We start from the raw sequence: 19,356 nt of genomic DNA on the forward strand, positions 1-19,356 counted from the left end.
AAGACAAATGCTAAGTACTTCCTTTCAGTCCTGCTGTGTGTATATTATTCTAAATTGTAGGAAAATGTCTTTAGAGAACAAATGGACAGACAAATTGGGACTCTCCTGGCAAATTGTCTCGATGCCAGCAGGTGTCGGCACAGTAACAGCATGTGTGTGCTGTGTTAATTGACCCATCACATCTGCTGGCTGTAATTATGCAGTTGTGTAGTGCAGTGTTTTTGACAGGCTAAACGCGCCTGAATGATCACACAACAAACATTTTTCCACAAAGAAAAAAATAGTTTGAAATCTCTCTTAAGTATGTTTTTAAATTTTCTTGTCAGATATGCTCTTAATCTTTGTTCTATGATTTCTACGCCTAAAGTTTAGGAACTTTAGTAAATCTTACCCTAGTCCTTTAGTCTAGCTTCAGAGTTAATATATTAGAATTGATATTTAGGTAAAGGTTATGTAAAGGGAACAAGAAGCGCATCTGGGATTTTAAAAAAATATATTTCATAATGGCAAAAAATACTATGTGTAATGTAGATACGATATTCTGTATGCAAATGCATGTATCTTCTACCATCTGCTGAAATGTGCCACTTCAGCAGTTTGTGGCAGCATGTAGTCGACACACAAACATAAATGACAGATGTACTGCCAAATTAAAGATTCAGTGATGTGTGTTCATGGAATATCTTCATCTTACGAAGACACACATATACACCATTGATCTTTTGAAAGTTTTCCCCTAAAGCCTGAAATTTAAACGTCGAAAACACAAACGCCTACACAAAAAAGTGGCCTAAGGCAGGTGATCATTAGGAAATAGTAGAAGAGATGTACAGAAAGGGTCAGCTGGAAAGAGAGAGAGATGAACTGATGACCAAAATTCAGAGTCTGCAACAATGACTACAACTTCAAGTATTAAAGTAATGGATTGAATGAACAACAGGGAAGCTAATTAAACAGTTGCATGGCCTTAAGGTGCTATTAGAAGAAAGGTCATTGGGTTTGTCATCAAAAAATGTTAAGCTGAAGTCTTGATGCTGCAAATGAGAACAGATGATTGAGGCTCCAAAATGTATAGGCTCCATCCTCTGGGGAGAAGGGGTGTGGTCAAGAAAGTCAAAGAAATCTGATCATTGGATTCATTTTCAATTTAAAATTCAAATTATAACCAAAAGTCACATTTCTTGATGCATGCTGAATCATCCAGGTAAGTAAATCTCCAAAAGTTGATTCTGTTCATCTGGACGTAGAAACACTGAAAACGCTACGCTACGTCCAGAATCAACTTCTGGAGACAAAAGACGTATTAGAATTTTTCTGGATCTGTAAATGCCATCCAAGCCTTCAAAGAAATCAGGAATGGTTGCTGAGGTAATTTGTAAAGTTTTAAAATGGAAATCTTGAGGTAAATGTGGAAAAGGTGATGTTGGTTTGACAAATGTCTGCCAGAAAGCAGAAGATTCAGAGTAACAACAAGGGATGAGAAGCGAAGAGAAGAAGATTAAGAGAAGCAAAGGAACAAATGAACCGCCTTCGCCAGGAGACGACAGAAGGGTGACAATTATGGCTTGCGGCTCTGAGAGTCCCGCTAAAACAAAAAAACTGTTCAGCATGTAAAGGTTTCTTTACAGCAACCGTCACTCAGTCTGCTGCTGTGAACAAAGTTAATGAACAAATCATAGTGACTGTCTCAACAATATGGAATACCATCCGAGTCACGCATCAGAAACGCTTGGGGAAAAGAGGAAGTGAGCAGGTGCCTTCCAGTGGAGCTTAATTTACTGAGGCAGAGGAGTTTCCATTAAAAACAATGTCAGCTTCTTTCATCTGTTACTGACCAGAATATAAAATGAATCTATAACATGATGCTTTTAGAAATCTATCGAAGCTCTTCTACTATATTGCTGAAGTGAGATGAATATAGTATGAGCGATAAAAGTGTTATTATGATCATTATGACTCTTCTGCCAATCATTTTCTTCTGCTTATACACTTCATGTTCAATTACTTCAAGTAACATAAGGATTGGAAGTCATGTTTCACATATATAAATGGATTGGCCGTCAAACACTGACAGTTTGAAATATATATATACCTTAATGCATTTAGTTTATGCTGACCATAAGACAGTGGAGATTTGCAGCCAAGTAATTTAAAATAGAAATTAGACTGTGTTTTGTATTTCCTTCTCCCTTAATTAGTTTTGGGTCACCAGCCAAGGTACCAAGGACATATGATGGTACAAAGGCGCAAAGGATACAAAGCTGGTACAGTTAAAAATCAAGAGCAACTCCAGTAAGTTGCTGTTGGTTGAACCACTGTCAACATTAGCTTCCTGTATGTTTATTTCTGACTCACATAGACAAATGTAACTTCAGTACCGAGACTACCAACCTACCTTCCTTCTTTCTCCTGCAGGCATTTTGGATCCCTGCTGGGAAACATGCATCCATTATGCAGAACTGACTGAAGGCTAGACACACTGTCTGAGTGTGTGTATCCATGTGTGTGTGGTTCTGTGTGTGTTTGTATGTGTGGGTAGATAAGTAAGCTTTTGGGTACCTGGTATCATCAAAGCAGCAGGCTGTCAGGTAACAGCACCAAGACTGAATTGCTTCTCTGGCTGAAGAAGGATTTATGGCTGAATCTTCAGTCAACATTACCACAGCTAGAATGGCCTTTTTTTCTCTTAGCAGTTTTTATCCAAGTTGATCCACCTGCCCATTTAATAGTATGGTGGAAAGTGATTAAAAGATATCATTTACAGCAACAGAAAAAAAAGGCTTATTTGTTTGTTTCTTAAATATGAGTTTAGGGGATTTATGACATGCCCACCACTTTGTTTTCCCAAATCTGTAAATGTTTGAACACACGTCTGCTTACTTTATGTCTCTAAAATGACAAAAACCTTGAGATCCAATAAACTTTTTCACTATAACACACAAAAGGCACAGTTATAGAAGTAGACATACAGGTTTTGACATGGCTGACAGACTAACAAACAGCTGCACTGGCAGATGTACCCACACACACACACACACACTAAACAGACAGAAGGTAAGTTTATGTGGATAAGATCTATAGCGAAACACATTTCCCACAGCCCACACAATAACTTTGTCTGCGGGTTACAGCCACCACAGGAAATCAAAGTGATAACAGACTGTGTGGTGACATGTGTGTATGCTCCTGCGGCAAGAGCTTTAGGGTTAATGATCTAACAAATGAGAAAGGATTCAACTCTGCATTGTTCTTGTGTCACTGTGAACAGTTTCTAACAAAAAACGTTGCATCAAACTTTTGTTTTCTTTTAAATGAAAAGGGTTTTTAGAGGAAACGTTTTTTTATAAAGCACCTTTATTAGAGTGGCATCAGAAAAATTAAAGGTACTCATCTAGTTCACTGTCACCGTCACCAACACTGTAAAGATAAAGAAACTATGAAACACAAAGCAGCCAGTGTTTCTGGGGTTCCTATTCAAACAGTCAGTAAATTACAACACAAGTCAAATGGTTCATTCAGTCATTTATTAACTTAGTGGCAGGTCTTAACTATTGCACTATTTTGGTTTTGACGTCATGTGCACATTGCCCAAGAGCAGGTGGCAGTTTAGCTCACTGGGTGAGCAGGCGACCCAGGTTTGAGTTCAACCTGTGGCCCTTTGGTGTATGTCTTCCCCCTCGCTCACTCTCTCCACTGTACCACTATCCACTAAAGGCAAAAATATGATAATAAAAAAAACCTTGCCCAAGAGCTGCCATATTGAACAGGATACAAAGCACCGGTTGCTAGGGAAAAATGTGGTTGGTGGTTCCTGAAGGTTGCTGGTAGTCACTGGGTGACATTGGTTGCAAAGAAACTGCTGGACCAAAAATCTCCAGATGATTAATTTGCTTGCTAGCAGATGGTTGTCTGTAGTTTTCCATGTCATAGTAAACCTAAAAACAACTATATACACAGTGGACACTAACAGCATTTCTCAGAGAATATGAAATAGTATTTTCACCTTAAATCACCATTCCCAGTTCCTATAGGTTAGTTTTGCACAGCCAGCACAGCTTCACTGGTCAATCCAGTAGAAGACCTGAAGGTTCAGCTGCAGAGGACAGCCCAGGGATCTGGTGTCTGTGCCATGTTTTGCTGGCACAAGATGGACCTACACATTATCAGGCAATTTTAGCTGACTGCAGTTCCCATTGTGCCAATTTAATGTCAAATAGCAAGTATAAAAGAGGAAATGATATCAAAGAACAGTGGAGCTACAATCTTTTGAAGTCTAAAACTGACAAAAGAAGCACACTTTTGTTTTAAGCGCAGGCTAATGAAACAATAATGCAAAAATAGAACCATTTTGCATTTGAAATGATGTTAAAACTATACGGCTAACTTAGAGAGCTTAAAATAATCTGTATGTAGACATTTCTGTAAATGATGGAAAAGTAAAATGTATTATGCTTCTGATCCGAATGTGATAAACGCTGCTACAAAAAAAGAACACAGTTTATTTTAAAACCTTCAGATCACCTTTAATCAGTGCAAATGATGAATGTTATGCCTGATTACAGCTTAACGTCATCTGTCGACTGTATCCACTCCAAAAACTGACAGAGCCTGTTGCTATGCAGGAGTCTCACTTCACAAGCATTCCTCCCTTAAAAACACTGCTCTGGAGGTAACAAAAGAGCAACACACCACAGGACATGGTGACACGTGTGTGTGTGTGTGTGTGTGTGTGAGTGAGTGTGCGTGTGTGTGTGTCAGCTGCTACCCCTGTTATTACAGGGAGCAAAGAAAATTGCTGCTTCAAAGTGATAAGTACAGCCCTGTCTCTCCCTCTTGTTCCTGTTGGAGAAGCTACTTCTGCTTTGACTGACAGAGAGGAGAGAGCAGAGAAGAAGAAGAGGGGTCAACTGAGAGAACGACAGACGAAGGAACACGATGCTCGTTGTCAAATCACACTTAGGTATGTCACTGTAAATATGGTCATATCGAGAGCATAGGATAAAAAAAGAATTTGACAACAAACGTGCACACTGCAGATGCCAGCACCAAATGACAATAACTTATACTCAAAAAGCACCCTGTTCATACATCAAAACACACATCCAGTTAGCTGACCTTCATTTTGGAGCTGCTCCTGCTGAGCATTAAGACATGCAGGGAAGAGGAACGATAAAAGAGAGGAAAACGGAGCAAAACATAGGCAGTGGCATGAAAATAAAAAAGGCATATATGAAAGAGGGAAAAAAACTCAATGAAGGTAAGATAATGGAGGCTACCAGAAATGAAAGAGAAAGGATGTGTTTGTACCTTTTGGAGCGCCGCAGCATGCTTCTCTCAGGCAGCGAGAAATTGGAGAGCACCGTCCAGAAGGACTCAGACATGCTAACACTAGTGCAGTGCAATCATTGCTCTGACACGGCGACACTCGGCAGAGGACGCGGTCAACAAACAGACGCTGGCTTCCACCTGCCACACCGGCAACATCAAATGCGTGTGAGAGCTGTTAGTGTCTCTCCTCCCGCCTTCCCTCTTCTTATTCTCCCTATTCTGATCCTTTCTCGCTGCACAGTGCTGCCTCCTCCCTTCTGTCTTCTAACCCCTGTGTTTCTAAGTGGAGCTCAGCTGACTTCAGTTTCAGCTGAGACACACTTGTCATCAGGTCACAGATGCTCACAGACAGATATCTGAATGCAACCAATACAGGACTGATGCAGAAAAGAAACACTTTCTACTTAATTTAAGCACTCAAAGCATTTTCTGCTACAAGTGTCATTTACCCAGTTATACTAAAATCATGAAGCTATAAATGATTAAATCACACACACATTCATGCAAAACTTTGATTTATACCTAAACACTTGTGTAGGTACACACTCCAACACATCAGGAGCAACTTTCGGTTCAGTATCTTGCCCAAGGTTACTTCAATACATGGACAGGCAAAGCTGGAGATCAATCACCGACGTTCTGGGTGGTACAGTAGATGACCTGCCCAACCAATGAGTATGGGTGATATAATATCTATTTTTCAATTCTGCCATGTTGTTTATTCAATGGTCTTCATCCCTTTAGCATTGCCCGGCAAGACCATGAGTGTTTCTCCCAAACTCGTCTCTGTGTTACGTTGACGGTTCGATCTACTTGAGCAGAAGTCTGAACAAAGACCAATCAAGTATTCTTCCTAATGGCCAGCAGAAGACAACTCCTCTGATTGCAAAAGAAATCTAGATATGATATGGGAAAACAACCTTAGGAGTATTGACTGAGAATAGTCACCCTGTCGTCAGAGCATATACAGTGGGGCAAAAAAGTATTTAGTCAGCCACCGATTGTGCAAGTTCCCCCACTTAAAATGATGACAGAGGTCAGTAATTTGCACCAGAGGTACACTTCAACTGTGAGAGACAGAATGTGAAAAAAAAAATCCATGAATCCACATGGTAGGATTTGTAAAGAATTTATTCGTAAATTAGGGTGGAAAATAAGTATTTGGTCACCTCAAAAAAGGAAAATCTCTGGCTCTCACAGACCTGTAACGTCTTCTGTAAGAAGCTTTTCTGTCCCCCACTCGTTACCTGTATGAATGGCACCTGTTTGAACTCATCATCTGTATAAAAGACACCTGTCCACAGCCTCAAACAGTCAGACTCCAAACTTCGCCATGGCCAAGACCAAAGAGCTTTCGAAGGACACCAGGAAAAGTATTGTAGACCTGCACCAGACTGGGAAGAGTGAATCTACAATAGGCAAGCAGCTTGGTGTGAAAAAATCAACTGTGGGAGCAATCATCAGAAAATGGAAGACATACAAGACCACTGATAATCTCCCTCCATCTGGGGCTCCACGCAAGATCTCATCCCGTGGGGTCAAAATGATCATGAGAACGGTGAGCAAAGATCCCAGAACCACACGGGGGGACCTGGTGAATGACCTGCAGAGAGCTGGGACCAAAGTAACAAAGGTCACCATCAGTAACACACTACAACGGCAGGGAATCAAATCCCGCAGTGCCAGACGTGTTCCGCTGCTGAAGCCAGTGCATGTCCAGGCCCGTCTGAAGTTTGCCAGAGAGCACATGGATGATACAGCAGAGGATTGGGAGAATGTCATGTGGTCAGATGAAACCAAAGTAGAACTTTTTGGTATAAACTCAACTCGTCGTGTTTGGAGGACGAAGAATACTGAGTTGCATCCCAAGAACACCATACCTACTGTGAAGCATGGGGGTGGAAACATCATGCTATGGGGCTGTTTTTCTGCCAAGGGGACAGGACGACTGATCCGTGTTAAGGACAGAATGAATGGGGCCATGTATCGTGAGATTTTGAGCCAAAACCTCCTTCCATCAGTGAGAACTTTGAAGATGAAACGAGGCTGGGTCTTCCAACATGACAATGATCCAAAACACACCGCCCGGGCAACAAAGGAGTGGCTCCGTAAGAAGCATTTGAAAGTCCTGGAGTGGCCTAGCCAGTCTCCAGACCTCAACCCCATAGAAAATCTGTGGCGGGAGTTGAAAGTCCGTGATGCTCGGCGACAGCCCCAAAACATCACTGCTCTCGAGAAGATCTGCATGGAGGAATGGGCCAAAATAGCAGCTACTGTGTGTGCAAACCTGGTAAAGACCTATAGTAAACGTTTGACCTCTGTTATTGCCAACAAAGGTTATGTTACAAAGTATTGAGTTGTATTTTTGTTATTGACCAAATACTTATTTTCCACCCTGATTTACGAATAAATTCTTTACAAATCCTACCATGTGGATTCATGGATTTTTTTTTCACATTCTGTCTCTCACAGTTGAAGTGTACCTCTGGTGCAAATTACTGACCTCTGTCATCATTTTAAGTGGGGGAACTTGCACAATCGGTGGCTGACTAAATACTTTTTTGCCCCACTGTAGAGAGAAAAATGGCCCAATACTTTTCAGCAAATGCAAGGTAAGTTTGCTTTATCTCAGTGTGTGATCGGAGAACTTTGGAGAAAGAAAACACTTTGGACTGCTAAACTGTTTTCCTTAAAAAAAAAAAGAAATGATCTTTTTCCATTTACTCGGGTTATGTGCACCTCAGGAGGTAGAGCAAGTCATCTACTAGTCAGAAGGTTGGTGGTTCGATCCCTGGCTGCTGCAGTCTGCATGCCAAATATCTTTGGGCTGCTCTCTATCCTGCTCGTTCATCTGAGAATGTTCGATAAGAAAACACTTACGTAGAAAAAAGTAGTTGCATGAAAGGGTGTATAAGGATGAATGTTCAAAGTGCTTTGAGTGGTCAGGTAGCGTGAAAAAGCGCTATAAAAGACCTAATCCATTTATCATTTTTGTATAATAATATTCTATATCTAACAATAACTATAATATTGATGAGGTGATTTCATTTATTTGAATTCCAGCGGTCAACCACATTTGCAAGTCTGGTTATTTCATAAAGTCAAATTCAATGCAGAAGATTGTGTGTTGTTGTGTTTGTGTGAGTGTTTTTGTTTTCCAACATAAAAGATGGATTTAAACTAAAATTAAGAAGCTATAAACGATCAAACAAACAACCCTGCAATTGGAAGCTGCTAAACAAAGTGAGTTGCTCTTTAAAAACAGCAAAAGAGTGTTGTAAGTGCTTTCTTGTGTCACCAGATGAACACAGCTCATTAGTGCCGTTTGCTGGATGCTCTCAGCGGTCTGTCAGCTATAACACCAACAAAAGGTCGGCAAACTGAGTAATGGGGACAAAAAAAGAAGGAGAACACAACACACACCCCAAAAGACCAAACAGTTATGAGATGACACGCAGGGTGGGTCTTACCTCCAAAGGAAGGGGTTTCCCCACTGGTAAACAGGGGCTGACAGAGGGCCATCACAGTAACAGAGAGAGGGAGAGGAGGACGAAGAGGAGAGGGCGAGGTTGACTAGGGCGGGCTGAATGACAGAGGGATGAAAGGAAGAGGGGGAAAGCAGGTGCTGGAGGAGGCTGTTGTTGCCGTGGCAACGCAACTGAGCTGGTGACCAGATTCTGCCAAAAGAGGAGGGAGGGGAGGAAGATGAAGAGAAAAAGACGCAAGGAGAGATGTGTGACGATGTGTGGGTGTGCGCTGGGCGGTTTAACACCATCAACTCCCTGCCTGCTGTGCCTTTAGCTGGACCAGAGGAGCTACACTGTGACAATTTTTACACTACACTGAAACAAAGTTTAGCAAAACCTTCTTTGGTTACTACTCTACTGTTCTACTGTTCTGATTTTATATACTGTTTTGTTTGTTTGTTAATTAGTTTGTTTGTCTGCTTGTTTTAATCAATTTTAAATCATGCTTTTTACTTGTTTAACTTGTTTTTTCAAGATTTCTTTTACAAATCCGTCACTGCATTCTCCATAAAGCTTAAGATGTTTCTGTGTAGTGAGATAGTTGGGTGACAGCATGCAGATAACAAGAATGCATCTATGGATGTAGAATAATTCTGATTCAATGGTAAGATAACAGTGGTGGTGAATGAGGCCTAATAGCACTTGTTTACCTGGGTAACCCCAGTTCTCTGACAATCAAGATAGGTATCTCACTATAGTAAGCACCTTCTGGTGTGATCAGTCATGGACACTAAACTACCACCACATCTTTCAAAGACAGACCAATCACTTCAAGGACACAGCATCTCACTCAATCTTCCCCCGAGTGATCGGGGATTTTCTTTGACTGGTACCTGCTGAGAGTCTGGAAATCACCACAATTCCTGAGTCGACCTATGAGCCAGCATTTTTTTCCCCTGGAAGGCAGATACACAATAAAGAGAAGCCAGTATGGGTGAACATGCTTTCTCTTTCTAGTCCCTGTCAGTACTCTTGCGGCATCAGTTGGGATCAACTGAAAGCTTTTCAGGGAGTTTTTAGGACATCCTAATAATAATGAATTACAGTAGTCCAGCCTAGAATTAACAAATGCATGAACTAGTTTTTCAGCATCACGACAGGACATTTCTAATTTAAGAGATATTGCATAAATGGAAGAAATCAGCCCTACATATCTGTTTAATACGCACATTGAAGGACACATCCTGGTCAGAAACAAGATTCCTCACAGTGTTACTGGAGGCCAAGGTAATGCACCAGCTACCACCATGATTGGCACCAGTAGAAGCCATAAATACTAATGCTCAGGTTAGCAAGCAAATAGCTACACGAGCACAAGCTCACTTAATGTGCTAGCTTGATAAAGTTCAAGTTTTAAACAATTTGACACCAGCTTACCGGAAAAATATCGTCACAAAACAAAAATGTAATTACAAAGTAATAATTAATCCTGAAACAAAAACAAAAAATTACAATGGTTCAGGACCACTGAGGAGCTCTAGTGATCTGCACAGGAAAGAAAGCAATAATGCCTGGTGTTGGGCCAAGGGTTATTAAGGGAGGTGTTGAAGACTGTGTGTCCTTGAAGTGATAGGTCCGTCTGATACACACATATTGGTAGTGGATCTTCCACTCAGGTCACACCAGATGGTATTTCCCATAGAGAAATACAGAGTGACGCCTGAAAGAGAACACAGGCTCCCTCTCAGTTAGGGAGGGTTCCTCATCTGAACTAAACACCACGAACTTGTTGGTTGTGTAGAAACTATACTTTTTTCAGTAACCGGCTGACAGTATAACAATTATACTGCCTGAACATACACCACCCGAGCAGAAGTCACTACTAAGTGTCCCCAACATATTGTCTGACTGCCTGCAGATGTCCCCTCACAGCAGGTAGAAAGCCTCACATACTAACTTCTCACAGCCAGAGATGGCTGGACACAGTCTTGGATCAGCTTCAAAGAGCTCTGTAAGTACTCCCAGGGAGGCACCGGGTCAGCTGGTAGACTGAGCTAAGTCATAGCACTAATGTGGATAGAATTGGTCTGACTCAATCAGTTTTGTCTAACTCACTGGGTTACAGTGAGTGGTAGTGATAAGAAGCACACACTGTTTTAGGTTTAAATCCAGCTGTCAGTTGTCACAGCTATGCAGGGCAGAATGACCTTATGGTGTTGATCTCCACGTCCCCTCCCCCCTGCTGGATGGGGCAGAGTGGGAGAGACCACCTACTGGGAGGTCAAGGGCTGCACACATTTTAGTATCTGCAGTTTTTACCTAACATACTGTAAGGCCATCTGTGGTGTGCCTCTATAGTTTTTAACACACCAATTTTGGAAGCAGAATTAAAGACAAAGTCATCATCAAATGCTAGCCTGGAAACTAAGTCACACCAGCAGTGAAAAAACAACACTGTGTCCCAAATATTAGTGTGGAGCAGTCTGACCAGTAGGTTTTTGGAAGGTTTGTAGTGACAGTGTCACATAAAGTTGATTGAGATGAGCTGAAAAATACCACTGAATATTATGCAGTGTAAGATGATGCATGTTGCTTCTCTATATTAACACGAACATATCAGTCAACTCGAAAGCTTGGGGGGGGGTGTCTGTGCTTCTTATTTTAAATAACAGCAGTGTGCAAATTATTATATATAAATATTGCAATATATTATTATTATTAATATTTAATTATTCTGGAAGTTAGCTACAATATATCTTCTTAAAGGCCAGCATTGCCTCAATAATTTGTTCAAACCTCCACAGAAAGTAAGAAAAAACAACATTGGCTGTATACACATGTGAAAGAGTGCAAGCACAGAGTCACAGTAATCTGTTAAGCTGGTGAAGGATTTCCCTCCCTGCTGGGATCTCACTCTGATACCTTCTCGTGTTCATGGCTCCTCATGGTTTCCATTTCACTGACACACTATGTATGTACACTATGTGTGTTCAGCACTGTGAATGTATGTGGGTCATTGATGTGTCACCTACACAAAGTTTCCGTCTTTATTTGAAAATATTAAAGTTTAAATTGATATCAACATCTCACTCATGTATGCACTAACTTTCAATTCCCAAAAGCAATATGTAATTTTTTATATTTTATATCATCAATGCTTTTAATTCTCTTCTTTGGTATCAATTTTTTGTTGTCTTAAATGGATCATATGAATATTTAATATATGAAGAGACTTTGTCCAATGATGTCCAGTTTGTGAAATACAGCATGTGGGTAAACAATAAAAACATCTGTTGGGGATGTTATTTGAAATTAATGTAAAGACAAAGCTAAGCCTCTTAAACGTCTGGTTGGCCTGCAGTTTGCTAATGTTGCTAACTCTTTTTAAAGTGCTAAATGTACTGTGGACTGTGGGAACTTGGTCACTATTAGTGATTATGAACGTGCCATGAAGTACGAAGTGGCCCAACATCAGTTCCTGAGCTTGTCCTATTCCTATAAGCTTAAGATGAGCACTTTTCTGTTATTTTCCTCTTAAAATAGAGACTAAACAGATAAATCACAATATTCACATTATTGATCTTGAGGTGGTACTTGTATATAAGAATACCTCTGTCTGTTTAGCACAAATAAACGAGAAGGAAATGGGATACAGCTCTTGTTGTGTTGATATGAACCTAATCTTCATTCGCTTTCACACACAAATTTGAACATGCCGTGTACACACACTCTTACTGGAGGCGAAGTTGCGGGGCTCCTGATCGCTCCCTCCTCCTCTTCATCTTGTGTACTGGGACAAATGAATCAGCTGTAATCGTTAATAATCCACCCGCCTGTATCAGCTCATCTGTCGGTCAAATACATACTGACCACTGAGCAGCTCCTCCAAAGGACCAGAAACTCTCATGTAGTTTAGTTTTCCATGGGTCAGACTGCTGACAGCACCTTCATGTATAAAAGAATGAGCTTAGCCTGTGCTACGTCAGCACCTACTCTTATCTCCACACAGAGACTCAGCTGTATGAGGTATCTGGGGTAGACTGCTCTTCCACCGGCAAGCATGGGCTTGCTAATTCACAAACACACACAAACAGAGTGTGGAGCTACGTGCAAGCAACACACATATTTATCTGAGCTGGATAAACAAATTTGGTGTGTGTTACACAAACTCAATTGACCTTTCCTCCTTCTCATTTTGTCTTCCTCTGATGAATCCAAAGTCTGTTAAAAACACAAAAGAAATCCTTTTGTTTCTCTTCTTGCATAAAACGTAATCCCAAAGTCAGAGAGAACATTACGTTCTGTGTTGTCCCATCAAGTCAGAAAAGAAAAAGGACCAACTCCTTAGTTATCAGCTCCTGTTACCGCTCAGCCATAGCAAAAGTTTGGAGGAAGTGTCCTGCCTGCACGTCCCCAGGAACAGAGTGCCTGCCAGAACCTCCCCGGGTACAGCCGGCCCTGCTAATCTCCCTTCAGTTCCTTAAAAGTCTCAGCCTGTTTGGGATCAGACCGTCCAAGAGAACTGACTGAGTCCTCGACAAACAGCCTACAGAGGGACGGGTGAACAGAAGGCTCGAGGGAGGGGTCAAACAGGGAGGTGGGAAGATAAAGAGTGGAGTAAAGCCTGACGTCTCCTTCTGTGCCGTTTGGCTTGGCTTATTATGGGAGAATTTCTAGAGAACATTATATCTGGAGAAAATATAATGTTTGAAAGAGTGTTTTAATGCTTTTTAACCTGTTTAAACTTTTATTCCACATGGTTTTTCTTTTGGGGTTGTCTTTGTGTTTTGCTTTGTTTTTTTTGTGAGGTTTTTCTTGTGTTAGATTATGTAAAATAACTGACAATGACTGGGATATGTTAGAAATTAAACAGTTTAACAGAAAACACTGCTTAACCACTTTTCAAACTCAGTCTTATTTTTTATTCCTGTCACATTTACCAAACTCCTACAAAGTCCTACAATTTTTATGGATTCAACCTAAAATTATTTTTAACCGACTCCTCTTCAGATGGTGTTTTTCTTTGGGTCAGGTTTTGAGCGTACGTTAACACCTAAAAGAGAAAAGTCAACACAGGAGACACTTTCATGATGCTATATTAGAGCATGTGTGAGGTACAGCTGTCCACTTTCTGTCTCTATTCTCATTTCCGAGAAGCTTTGGTACACTGCTAAGCGCGACGGGCTAAATGCAGCTCATAAGCCACATCGCTAAGTCATAAACAATGACTCCAATCACAGCTGGCTTTGGCTGCGTAGTGAAACACATGCACACACAGTTCGGTTCATTTGGAGTGATTACTGAGCTAATATAGAAGCTGCAGCAGGACACGAGAATGCCATTAGAAACTATACTGGGTCTTTGTGTTTGCCTCTGGACTTGGAAAAGTTAGATTAAGGGGTCTGGTGGGGTCAGAATTTATTAGTGGAAGTTAAAATTAAGGTCACTGAGGATTCTCACAAAATAAAAGTGAGCATGAGTGTCACATGATTCCCCCACTGAGCTCCTTTGCAAGCCCCCAAACAAAGAACACTTTTTCTAAATGTCATCTTGCGTGTGTGTAACTGACCTTATCCCATCTTGTTACTGACGTTTGAACACAGCAAGTTTAACATGGAGGGGTGAAGCCAAATTGTAATTCAATTAGAATTTTTTAGTACCAGAATAATAAAGTAAAATCAACTGCTTATTCAGGCCAGTAGATGGTGCTGCTGAGTTTCTAGTGAGGTAAGCAGAGTTGAGATTGCTCATTAAACAAACATGGTGGGCTCTGAGGAAGAAGTTAGAACAACCATCTGAGTTTAAATTAAACTCATGGGCTTCTTTTGGATTTTTTAACAACGCTGGGACAAAGAGACGGAAATGAAAAACAGCCTAATATTCACGGAACCAATGATCAGCTCTGTAGAGTCAAAGATTCGAAAGGAACAATGGGAGGGGGAAAAGTTGTTTTGGGGTTGTTGCTACAGCAACCATTTTTATACTTTGAGTGTTTGTTTGTTGAAATTTACCACAATTTTGGTGGGCTGGGATCAGAAAAGAGTTCAAACATTGGGCACAATTTTATACACCACCAGAGCCAGGAGGAAAAAAGATCTAAAGAAATACACGTTTACATCTTATGCTCTGGGTTTGGTCACGATTTTAGCAGCCTTTCTCAGTACTGCTGATGCTAAATATTCCTTAAAATATTCCTAAAAATGCATTTCATTTCATATGATTTTCTCATCATACTTGGAATTGCAGCCTCACAGGCCTCAAATGCCTGGAAAAGATGAAATATACATCAGTAGTTCCCACGTTGCTCATTAATGGAAGTTGTTCATGTGAGACGAGGGTTTATCCTGGAAGATAATGCGAATTGTGAAGATGATTGTGGGAAATCTTTTGATTTGCAAGTAACACAGAAACCATCCAATCTTAGCTAAATGGTGTTTACTTTAACCAAACAAAGAAGTAATGAATATCAATGTTCATTGAGAGTCACATCAAACAGAGTCAACACCTTGTGTATTAATGTGATTGGCCAATAAAGCTGATTCTAATATAGGGCTTCAGCTATCATAGCAGACAATGATGCAAATATTTTAGTGATCCTGTGAAATCAACTTGCAATTTCTCTGCCTTTGAAATGGAAGCTCAAAGATGGGGGCCAGTTCTGAGACCACTTGCCATTTTCCAGCTGACTTCGGTGCATAGATATGCCAAATAAACTGGGAACAAATGGCAATAAGGCAGTTTCTGATCAATCTGGGTCAAGCTGGCATGTGCAATCTGTTTGCGATAGTGCTGCCGTGATAAACTGTGATAAATCTCAAATCTACTGCTGTCTGTTACAAATCTGTTCATCAGATGTGTAGTGCTGTACCAAAGCCAGCGACAGACTTCCCCATACCACACTGCACCACACGTCAGGTGTGACTATCTGCCACAGACTGGGCTGTTTCTAAAGAGGGCCGGTTCTCACACGGAGCCTTTTTACTGTACCTGAACATTACAAGCACTTTATACAACATGCCTCATTCATCTAATCACACACATTCATACAAGCATCTTCTGCTTCACACTCTGATAAATACACTGATTCTTTGGTACGCAAAGCAGGGATCAAACTACTGTGCTACAGCAAATTTATAATATACAATTATTAAAAAAAAATAGATGCCACTAGTACTGTACCTGATTTCCCCAAGTATGCCTCTTTTTATAAGACAAAATGAGACATGCTTTCTGGTGTTAGATGCACTGTAAACTACTCTAACAAACCTTAATAGCTCTGATTTGTGTGTTTTGTCGTTTCATGGAGCAGACAAGCAGCTACTTCTAATCTGTTCTAGAAAGCCCAAAAATTCTGTGCAATCATTTTCCAACCAGTGTTTTCCTGGTCATATGGAGATCATCGTCCTAATTTTATTCTAGTTTAACTAAAGCGTCATAGATTACTTTTTAATGACAGTAGGCAAGAATATATAATATTACCCAACACTAGTGCTGCTAGGGAAAACATTCCCTCAGGACATTTTTTAAGATATCAAGTTCTTGAGGAAGGCAAGAGGAAGGTTGCGAAGCATTTGATTCCTCATTTCCTAATGGACATGGAAGTTAACTTAACCTCCATCATTTCTGTTGAGACCTGCAAGAAAAAGTAATCGTTTTGAGAGAAGGTTCTTCTCTTACACTTTCCAGGAAGAAACAAGAAACCCTCTGCAGGACTGCAGAACAGCTTTAGGATGACTGAGCACATTCTGGCAGTGATTTGTTCTACTGTGAACCCACATCGGCACAAATATGGCCAAGAAAGACTCAGAAAACCTATAAAATTCAGAAAAAGGTTTTTTCAGTGAACAGAGAGACAAGACTAATTAATTAAATGACACAGGTCATGTGTGATTATAGCCCAGAAGTAATTTAAAATTCCTTCTGAGCTATAATCAGCAGAGGTATGTTTGTTAAATAAAGAGGGAGAGAAATGAATGAAAGAAAAACTGCTTTGGACATGTTACAAGAAGAACATAGTACCAGTATGAGGAAGAATGACTGAAGTGATTACACTGACCAGCTGATCTACCACAGAGTAACTCCATGCTGAAGGTTTTGCAAAGGCTCGCAAACTCCACATTACCTCAACATCAAGATAAATACAGAGAGACCTCAAAACACTGTCAAGGGAATGTGACTAAAGTGCAAACGCCTTTAATAATTTCTCTCAAAATATTAAACAAGTGCTTAAATGCCATTCTAGTGCAATCATCTGAACTGTTATGATGACTGCACTAGAATGGCATTTTCCCCAATGCATCTCTGACTTTTGGTAGGACTTATCAGCATGACATTACATTAGAACTTTGCCACGCACACACGCACAAAAAGATATAAATAGGCCTAAGCACACAAACAAACTTAGTGGCCTCTAAATAATAGCTCTTTATCCCTTCACTTGAAGCTCTGCTCAATACTAATGACCACTAAAGATGAAATTTAGGATGAAAGACATTGTTTTCCAAAGAAATTTAAAGGACCCGTACAGTCAGAGGTGTGTATAAAGTTGATTGCTTTGCACCATAAAAACGTTCCAACCATTTCCATATAAGGCTGGAAATAGACAAAAGGCAAAGAGAATGATGGGTACTTACAAGCTGCCTCTTCTGGGAAGGCTCAGTTCCTTCTGAAAAAAAAAAGGCAGAAAGAAAGACACGGTGTCAATACTTGTAGCATTTTCCATTTGTCATTGTATGTCAAAAGCACTACATCTCTTTAGACATGACGAAATATCAGTTGGATCTTTTTGACCAAAAAGTGTCACTGTGACATAATTTATACAGGCAGCTTCAACATGAGACCCCCGGTCATTGTGGTTCAGTGCGACCAATATGACACCTGCGTAAGGGATTGAGACTTTACTGCTCAACCAAATGTTCTGATTAACAATTTCACTTCATTTCATTGCTGTCTTTTTGGCACATTTTTATCATTTGCCTTCTTTCCCACATGCTGAGACAACGTCTGACTTTTGTTGAATGACAGTGAAGAAAGCAGCAAGAACTATTGCAAATTCAGCATCACTATCTTGTGCTGTGGATGCCACGCCCAATGCAAAACTGCATGTTTACACGAAGTCAAAGCCAGGTGAAGTCAAAGCTGTTTTTAGTCATGTTTTGTTCAGTTATTTATGAAGTCTTGAAAAATGGCCTCAAAAAAAGAAAGCTCATTATTACGAGACATAACAGCAGTTAAAATAACAGCAGTTTTATTGGTTAATGGAGCTTAAAAAAAAAGGAGGGTACATGAGAGTAAGAAGGTTTTACGTGAGATCAAATATGACTAATGTCTCCTTTAATTCTCACTGTATTTATTAAAGAAAGGAGTTATTATGGTCGCATTCATTCAAAAGCACTATGTGCTTCACATTCTAAATGCCTCTCAGTATTAACAATATGTTCCACCTAAACATACTCATTGTAGCACCTTTAATTTATTAGGATACTGTCATTGTTTAACCTCCTAGGACCTGGCGACCACATATGTGGACATTTGGGTTATTTAGACCAAAATACTCAATTTAGCTCTACAAGGGCCTGATATCCACTTACGAGGACATTATGCTGCTACTGTTCTATCGAAGTTTTAAATGAATATCCTCATATGTGGCTCTCATTTCTCTTAGAAACAAAAATCAGGTTAAAAAAAAAAAATTAGGTATTTCTTTGTTTTTACATTCATCGGGCCCCAATATGCCCAAATATCAAAGAGAAATCAAAAATGCATGCAGTGGAAGAGTTCGGGTCTTAGAAGGTTAAACATCTGGCATTCAAACTGAAGTCAAGTAACTTTTACTGCGTTGGTAACGTAAATGTAAAATGAACGCGTGCGTTCAATCAAAGATTGACAAGAACTCAGTTTACAAAATGGTGAGTTTATTTGTTCAAGTGTGATGTACTGTCAACAAGTGACCACACAGTGGCAGTGCAGTGCTTTTACAATCATGGGTAGGCACCAACACTCATAAGTTGAGAAGTAATGAGGCAAAACAAAAAAGCAACTCATAAGAAGCAACAGACATTTCCAAGTGTGAGCACGTAAGCAGAGTCTTGATTTATATTGAGTATTACTTTCTTTAATGCATGAATGTCAGTATGAGTGAAACTGTGTTGCCCAACTCAGCCCGAAAGCAACATTACAGCCCTCATAGAGAGCACGTTTAGTCAATACTGCTAATCAGTGTTTCTGTGGCAGATATCAGGTGTGTGTGTGTGTGTGTGTGTGTGTGTGTGTGTGTGTGTGTGTGTGTGTGTGTGTGTGTGCGTGCGTGCGTGCGTGTGTGGTATTGTCCTATAGCTTAAGCTGATAGACCCTGACGAAGTGTTAATGGTGTTTTTCCAACTACAACGGTTGGGAACCCGGCAAGCCACAGTTTAAACATCTGATGATCTCCCCTACACACATGCATGCACACACACACACACACACACACACACACACACACACACACGCACACACAAAAGAAAAGTGCTGACATGACAATTTCTGTTTGCTTTGAAACCATCCCTGGAAATATTAATTT

At 40.3% G+C, this 19,356-nt stretch overlaps 1 protein-coding gene across 8 annotated transcripts in view; it reads right to left on the reverse strand.

Moving 5' to 3' along the window:
• mast2 (microtubule associated serine/threonine kinase 2) overlaps positions 1–19,356 on the reverse strand; it is a gene marked incomplete at its 5' end in the record, with an annotated part of 143,244 nt that overhangs the window by 53,275 nt on the left and 70,613 nt on the right. For 7 of the 8 annotated variants that reach the window (XM_082509672.1, XM_082509675.1, XM_082509671.1 and 4 more), the window contains one exon: positions 17,429–17,460. In XM_082509672.1, coding sequence (XP_082365798.1) covers positions 17,429–17,460 — 32 coding nt within the window. Of the gene's footprint in view, positions 1–12,530; positions 13,342–17,428; positions 17,461–19,356 lie in introns of those variants that run through there. The other variant, XM_082509674.1, reaches the window with a different exon arrangement.

This window comes from Aulonocara stuartgranti (assembly GCF_965226115.1).
Source record: "Aulonocara stuartgranti genome assembly, chromosome: 17".
NCBI lineage: Eukaryota > Metazoa > Chordata > Actinopteri > Cichliformes > Cichlidae > Aulonocara > Aulonocara stuartgranti.